The 8,183-nt window shown below is 42.1% G+C and overlaps 1 protein-coding gene across 1 annotated transcript in view; it reads left to right on the forward strand.

The window, feature by feature from the left end:
- LOC143022007 (coiled-coil domain-containing protein 40-like) overlaps positions 1-7,618 on the forward strand; it is a gene marked incomplete at its 5' end in the record, with an annotated part of 22,698 nt that extends 15,080 nt beyond the window's left edge. The window contains 9 exons of the mRNA XM_076179941.1: positions 997-1,139; positions 1,933-2,035; positions 2,808-2,988; positions 4,374-4,582; positions 4,834-5,049; positions 5,623-5,817; positions 6,351-6,509; positions 6,842-6,894; positions 7,074-7,618. Coding sequence (XP_076036056.1) covers positions 997-1,139; positions 1,933-2,035; positions 2,808-2,988; positions 4,374-4,582; positions 4,834-5,049; positions 5,623-5,817; positions 6,351-6,509; positions 6,842-6,894; positions 7,074-7,551 — 1,737 coding nt within the window. The remainder of the gene's footprint in view (positions 1-996; positions 1,140-1,932; positions 2,036-2,807; positions 2,989-4,373; positions 4,583-4,833; positions 5,050-5,622; positions 5,818-6,350; positions 6,510-6,841; positions 6,895-7,073) is intronic.
- Between the last annotated feature and the right edge of the window lie 565 nt (positions 7,619-8,183).

Genomic DNA, 8,183 nt, shown 5'->3' on the forward strand with positions numbered 1-8,183 from the left:
TTTCGGCTACTATAAGTTATATCCGTAGGCCAATAAACCCCAGAATTTTTATCAATCGATAGTGTTCTTTTTTTTTTTTTTTTTTTTTTTTTTTTTTTTTTTTTTTTTTTTTTTTTTTTTTTTTTTTTTTTTTTTTTTTTTTTTTTTTTTTTTTTTTTTTTTTTTGTTCCTTCAATGAATATCTGGTTTGAAACGGTTAGACAACTCTATGGATGGGGATGATAGGTGGGAAAGGACATGGAACTGTCTAATGTAGGCCTCATGGTCTCTTGCAGTCTCCTTCATTCTTATGTTCTCATGCCCTCATGTTCTTGTGATCTTAAACTTAGCATCCATGATTATAGATCACTAAGTAAGCCAAGGTGTGTGGGGCATCACTTTAGATGTGCATGTTTCTGTCTGAAGTGGATAATTCAGTTTTAATATATTTTCATGTTTTGTTATCATAGTACCATTAAACCTGATGATTGTATTCTTCCTTCAAATTGTGTCAGCTGAGCAGATGATTCCACTGGTTTGCCCAAAACTATGTTCAACTGGCAGTAGCCTACTGATCAATAGAGCATTTAGAAAAAATTGTAAAATATCATATAGCTTGGAAGAAGCTTTTCATCATAGTTTCACCTTTACAAAATGCGTCAGTTCAATAAACAATGATCACAAATCCTCCAACGTCTGAGCCATCATGCTGGAGAAGTTAGCAAAGTTGTTGCCTCAAATTTGTATGATAGCATACGGTCAGTTTTTTTCAAGTCAAACGTAATATTGCTACTGAGTTTGATTTACATAATACACAGAGGTGTTGTATTTATAGAGTCGTGATATTAAGTGCCTCCATAGGACTCAGAAACTTTCGGTCAGAAGTGATAATCTTTTAAAATGTCTTGAAAGAGATTTATTCTAACGAAGCCATTATGCAAGAAATTTTACCTCTTGCACCTTCTGAGTTGCAGGATTCTGATTTTATTTGTATGAAAGATGTTGCTGTTCTTGTAGGAGGACGATGTGGTTGAGGGCGAGCAGCGCGTGGCGAGGGCTGCCCTGGCTGTGTCCGACGTCCGTGCAGCCGTGACCCTCCACAAAGGTCGACAGACGGAAGCCAGCAAAGAGGTCGACCAGCTCGGTCTCTCTGTATCCAAGTAGGTGCTTTACGTGGAGTGTATTCAGGGATGGAATGGGTGGGAATGATTTTATGCCTTTTCCTTTTTGGCTACCTCCCTTGTAAGGGAGATAAAGCCTTGGTATATGGATGTATATGTATGTACCCCCTCCCCGACCGCACCCCCTACATACACACTTGAGGGGCAAAGAATTCTTGACCTATCAGACATTTTCAAGACAAAGAGGTGTGAAGGAAGAGTTTAATAAGGAAAGAAATCAAGAAGAAAAGGGAAGGCTTTGGGGAAGTAAGAGACAGGAAGGGAGGGGAGGACGAGAACAAGCCGAGTTTCCAGGGAGAGTGAAGGATAAAAAGAAAAGGAAAGGGAGATGTGACAGAAGAACGAAGAGATTAAGAAGCAGGAAGAGAAAGAGAAAGAGATGGGGGAAGGTGGGGAAGTAGATGGGAGAGGAAATGAAGAAAAAAAAAAGTCCAAAGAGAAAGAAAAGAGAGAAGATGAGTGGGGAAGAAGAGGGAAATCCTAGGAAGGAAATAAGAAAAAGGATGAGAAGCAGGAAGAAAATACAGGAGGATATAGGAAGTGAAAGGCAGAGGAAACGAAGAAAAGAATGACCCGAAATTCCAATGAATTAACTACAATAGAACTAACTTCTGACTAATAAATTAATTATTTTTGTTTTCTATAAGGTCAAAGTGCCTGCCAGGCAACGTCAGGCCAGTGCAAGGGATTGATTAGGGTGAAACGTAGCAGTCAGACATCTAACGAAGTGAAACCGAACATTCAAATGTGGTGACGGTTTTGACGGTTACAGACTCGAAAAGGACCTGACCCGTGGACAGGAACGCATCAACGCCAACATGCATTCCATGCACAGATACAACAATGAAATAGAAAAGATTATAAAGATATCTGGGGTAAGTCAAGCAACGTTAGTTTTGTTATTAGCAACATTTAGAATATTTTCAAATTTGGTAAACAAGTTTTTTTGAGATGAGGAAGAAAGGGAAATAGTAAAGTCACCCCTACACATATCTTGTTCTCTAACATCCTCATCTCCAACGTTCTCTCTGACTCTCTTTCTATGCATTAATTACTGTAGTACGTGCAGTATACATTTTCCTGTGGCATTCACCAGGTAATTTGATTCGGCTGAGGGGAGAAGTTCAGTTAAAAAGGTACACAATTGAACACGCTGCCATTAGGGATGATGGTAAATAAAAATGTATCTGGCATGTTTGCCCCAGTAAAAATTGTTATGATCACGGACACCCCAGCATCAGAGCTGTTATCCAATTTCTTCAAGTCCATATACTTTACCTTGGCTCTCCATTTCTTTCTTCCATGGCCAGTTATCATTTTCATTTATCTAATCAATTTTCCTCTTTATCTCCTTCTTTCTCTCCCTTCCTCCCTCCCCCACCTCTCTCATACGACGAAGGGCGAGATGTTCACGATTCGAACCCTGCTCGGGGCGAGTTGAACTAAGGGCACGATGTTTCATTAAATTCCACGCTACAAAGTTCACTGTAAATGGCACCGTCCTAGCCACCCGATAGGGGGAAGTCTGTGACGTTAAACCAAATCAATCATCATATATCTTCTATCTTTCCTCTTTCTTCCTATTGTTTTTTCTTTACACGTGCATATTCACAAGCTACACAAACCCACATTTATCTTGCCACGTAGGAAGGCGAGGACGAAGAGACGGTCTTGGCTCGTGAGGAGAGATTTCTGCGCACCCGCTTGTCGGACGAGGAGAAGGAGCACCAGACTAAGGAACAAGAAGCTCTGACACTCCAGAAGCACATCCTCGGTTTGCACAGAGTCAAGGGTCAGCTCAACCAGTCGTACTCGAAGATGGAAGAAGGTGAGCGAATGAAAAGATGATGATTTAGAGTAGCAGTTCCCAAGCGGTGTGCCGCGGCACCAAAGGTTACCGTGAGATCAACTGAGGTTGTGCGGCCAAAATTGAGGGCAAAAATAATTTACGTATTACCGACTCTCTCTGTCATCCATTTTTGTTCATTAAAGCAGCATCAGTGTAAAAGATGAGTATTTTCATATTATCCAGGGACCAAATTTTGTTACACTGATGTTGAATCAACAAAATACTGACAAACTAGAATTTAGATTTTCTAATAAGGGTGCCGGGGACTTCTGAAAGGTTTGGCAAGGGGGCCTCAAGCCAGAAAAGGTTGGGAACCACTGGTTTAGAGAAAGGAAAGGAAAAAATGAAAAGCAATGAGGTCAACGAGAAGGAAAAGAGGGTGGGAACGAGTGTGAGTACGCTTGTTTATGTGTGATATATTTGTTACCAATACTCAAATCATCTTCTCAACGACCCTCTTGCATACCTGAGTACCTATCTTTTTTTTACTTTGGCTATCGCCAGATTAATGTCTTAATCGGTGTGTCTGTATTCCACCACTATAAATTATTTCTATTGCTGTGTATTGCTAGTACACATACCCAATGTTGCATTCCTCAATTTGAAGTTGCGTTTATATCAGGGCCATATGAGGTGAACATTTTGCGTATTGGACCGGTCAGACTAGGAGACGTTAGCCTCTTCCTCCTCCTTAAGAGTTCCTCTTGTTGTTGATTTTCTTGGTCACTAAATCTCAGGTAGCTGCAACGTCCTTTTAAGTTTTCAACAAACAAGTCATACACTGCACTTAATCTTCATTTGTTCTGAATACTCTTTAGATTTAATTTTCCAAAGGCACGGATTTTTCCTGTATGTATCAATGAATTGGCTGTAAAATCGCCGATCTTCTTCAATTTTGCAACTGGTGCTCAGTGTGGCTGACATGTTCACAGTAAGCTGCCGAGTGTTGTACTGAGAGATATGACCTCAAGGTCGCTTCATATACTTTATATTTAAGATCCTCCACGAAGGGCTTGATCCTACAATCGTGAACAAATTAGAATTTTCTCCTCCACCCTTTCACCCATCAGATTTATTTTTTTCAAGCCTTTACGGCAATATTGTTTACTTAGAATAATCTCGAGTCTCTGCATAATTCTCACTTAGGTTACAGTGGGGTGTCATTTCAGCAATATGTAAACATTAATATACATATCCAAGCTCCCGAGCCCAGCTATCTTATTACCTACACAAAGCGGACTCAGGCAGCTCGCTCAGGCTGTTCTTTACAAACAACCTATCTATAAAATACAACAACTCGTCTTCTACCTTTCTTTCTACCTTCTTTTCTACCAGCTTTTTACACACGGACTCTCTTTGACCAGAGCTGAAGGTGCTGCGGGAGAGGGGAAACCGACTCGAGAGCAATGTGTCAGCCGAGCACAACACACTCCACCACATGAGGAAGACGCAGGACAGGCTTCACCAACACCTCTCCACCCTCGACACTAAACTCCACCACGAGAAACTGGAGCGAGATCGTACAACTCACGAGACAAATTTCATCGAGGCTGAAAGCATGGCCAAGTTGCAGGTGCTTGACCCTCTACTACAACTCTCTTATCTTAGTGTAGTGTGTGCGTGTGTGTGTGAGAGAGAGAGAGCGAGAGAGAGAGAGAGAGAGAATACGTGTACAAAAGCGCTTACGTGCGTGTATCCGTAGAAGCTGCCCTTCCACGGGCCCGCAGAGTTTCTCACATGCAAGGCATGTGAAGAGTGTGAAACAGGCCCAAACATCCTTCCCGACCACCTCAAAACAACCTTACCTTGACCTCGATCCTGCAGGACCTGGAGACGGAGGCAGTTCGGAAGGAGGGCGAAGTAGAGCGAATGGAGGTGGACCGCGGGCGCCTCGAGGAGCAGCTCATGGACTCGACCTACGAGATCGAGGCGTGGGAACGACGACTCTCTCAGTTGAAGGAGGCGAAACAGCAGTACGATAGTGAAAAGGGTGCCGAAGGGGAGCTTCAGGGTATGAAGAAAGAAATCAATCGCATGCGGGTGAGAAAAGATATATTTAAACTTTGTCCTTTTTTTAGTTAACCTGAATTAAGTGTTCAACTAACCAGGTTAGATTGGAATGGATTAAGTTTAATTCAGTTAGATGACATTTCATAGGATTACGCTCCATTGAACTGTTAAGTCCAAAGAATCGTTTTTCTTGATCAATGATATTCCATTGACAATGGGTTTATTCATTCGTTTATTTGTTTGGTTATTTATCTACTTTCTTACTTATCTATTCATCTATCTATTCATCTATTCACTCAGTTACCATGTTCGATATCTCCTAACCCTACATCTATCTCAGCTCTTTAGATCTCAGGGTTTTGCTTTAGCTGAATAAAATTACCTGGCGACAGATAGAACAGTCATATGAGTCGTGTAAGGTACTCAAAGAGTTTCTGAATATATATATATATATATATATATATATATATATATATATATATGATGTAAGCGGAATAGGAAACACAGGAGTCTTAGTCTTGAGTTTATTCCTGACTAGTTTCGCAGGTATGCTTTATATATATATATATATATTTTTTTTTTTTTTTTTTTTTTTTTCTCCAGAGCCGCTGGAACGCCTTAGAGACGACCCAACGCGACCTGGTGAGCCGGCTGACCCAGAGTGTCAGTGTGGAGGACGCCCTCAGGACCCGCGCCAGGGCCTCTGTTGAACGCCTGCAGAAGGACCCCAATTCTATGAAGGCCACCCTCGTCATGCAACAAGACATTCTTCGCCGCAAGATAGTTGCCTGCAAAAAGGTGAGAAATATTGGTGAAAGTGAACCAAGATCAATGTGGAGAGAAACTATCACCAATGAAAGACGACCCTGAAACAGCAGCTATTACAAACCACGCAATCCGAGATCCTCCCCAATATTCAGGGATTTACCGTATGGAACAGGGGTTCTCTTCCACACTCTAACTTCTGCATCACAATAAAGCAGTACCTTCAGGCAGCAAATATTGATTTTTTAGATTACGAGCAAATATTTGCGATCAAGTTAAGCATTAACCCCGGTCCCATTTTCCTCCGCACATTTTACCAGCCTCCCCGGATACTTTCCTTTCCCTTTTGTAGACTTTACAAGCATGATGTCAAACCCCCACCAAACTTCACTGACGACTTCAATGGTAATCGCTCGGACCGGCGTACTAGTTCATATAGCAGGGCTGTAAGTCAGCATCTACACTAACTACATTCCATATTCTAATATTCCTAGGCTTTGGTTTTCCCACTTTCTTCCTTAAGATGTTTTTCAACACGCCAAGTGTCCTTTTGTCTCATCATTCAGAATAAAGCCAAGCTGGAAGAGGACACCAGCAGCCTTGGAGAGGACCGCCAAAAGACAGAAGATGAGGTTCGGCGTAAGGAGAGACAGTATGCCAGGGACGTGGCCATTCTGCAAGAGTCCGCACTCCAACTGGAAGATCTCATCGTCAGGAAGCAGGAGGTGAGCAAATCTGGGAAGAAGGAGCGAGAAAAGGGGGAGAGGGAAATGTGTAGGAGAAGGAGAGGGTGAAGTAAAAGAAGTTAGAGGAAAGGGAAAATAAAATAAATGAAGGAGGAAAAGTAAGAGGAAGACAACAAAATGGAAAATGGAAAAGGGGATTAGATGGCAAAATAGGAGGAAAGGAAGATAGAAGAGGAACAAGACTAAACGAAAAGGAACATGAGAGTATAAGGGCAAAAGAAGTCATGAAAAATAATATTTAAGGCATTTTATTATCAATGTTACCACCACCTTAGCAGAAACAATAATTTGCACTGTTGGTACAATGGCAGACATCCAATCTTGACCCAGGTTACATTAGAACTCCGCTGATATATCTTTCGTTGTAAGAGCATAAATTAAAATTTCCTTACATAAGATTGTTTTTATTATAAAGTAACTGCTGCACACAGAAAGACAGTATATTAAGGACTCAAATGTGCATAGTTCTCATACATCATGGGTCAGATTTGGGTGTCCTTGATGGTACTTTTTAAAATTTTATTACAAAATTCCATTACGCAGCTTAGAGGTAATCCCTTGCCTGTTAGGAGCCTCGATCGACCAAGACTTCGTTCATTACAGGCTCTGTCCACCATCTCCAGGATATAACGGTCTAGCTGTTGTCACAACACAACCAGAGCATCCTCAGGGTATTGAAAGAAATAATACAATGACCTGCTCTCAGTCTACAGCGTCACTCCACCTTGCCCCACTCCCAGCCCCAACACACAGATCTAATCCCATCCCTTTGGCGTTGCAGGACTGGCACACACTACAGGAGAAGCAAGCAAGGTCCCGCCATCTGAACGCCCTCAAGGACGGGCGCTACAAGACCCTGGCCGCCCACACAGAGGAGGGACAGTCCGCCCTCCAAGCGTCCCTGAACACCAGAAACGACTCATATATCGCCATTGTCAATCAGCTTGAGATTGAGTTTCCGCAGCTTGAGAAGGATCTGAGGAATGTCAAGGTCTTGCTTCACACTTACCCATCTGGTTAAGTCATTGGAAGCGTCCCCTGGAAGTGAAAGGAAAGGAGGAGGAGAGGGCGTGAGGAGGAAGGTTATATGACGGAGGAAAGTGGAGGAAAGGGTTAGTGTGGGGGGAATAATCAAGACTAAAGTGTGAAAAGGACGAGCAACTTGGAGGGAAAGAGAGAGATACAATGGTGGTATTATGTGAGGGGAAAGCTGATGCGGTGGAAGGAAGGATGTCGAATATGGAGGAAGAAGGTAGAAGAAATAGAGGGGTTCTGTGATGAAAGGATAAGTAGGGGATCGTTGAGAAAGGTCTGGAAGAAAGGGGTGACTGGCGTTAAGGCTAAGGGTGGAAAAATGAGAAGTCTGTTCAGTAAATCGCCTGACACTGAGAACGTAATGGGTATGGAAGGAAAGCTGGAAAAGTTGCTAAAATATGGCAAAGGAAACATGGACTGGGAGTGAAGCGTTTATTGCTGACGTTTCGTCTACTTTGAAAAAGTTAGTAGACAAAACGTCAGGAATAAACGATTCATTCCCAGTCCATGTTTCATTTGCCGTGTTTAAGCAACTTGTTCACATGAATATTAATTTTCAAAGCTGAAAAATGTCCTCCACCCACCTTACTTCCTTCCTGTTCATCTTGTTTCTTTTCC

Source organism: Oratosquilla oratoria, chromosome 43, assembly GCF_046742065.1.
Source record: "Oratosquilla oratoria isolate Oo_2021 chromosome 43, ASM4674206v1, whole genome shotgun sequence".
Classification (NCBI taxonomy): Eukaryota; Metazoa; Arthropoda; class Malacostraca; order Stomatopoda; family Squillidae; genus Oratosquilla; species Oratosquilla oratoria.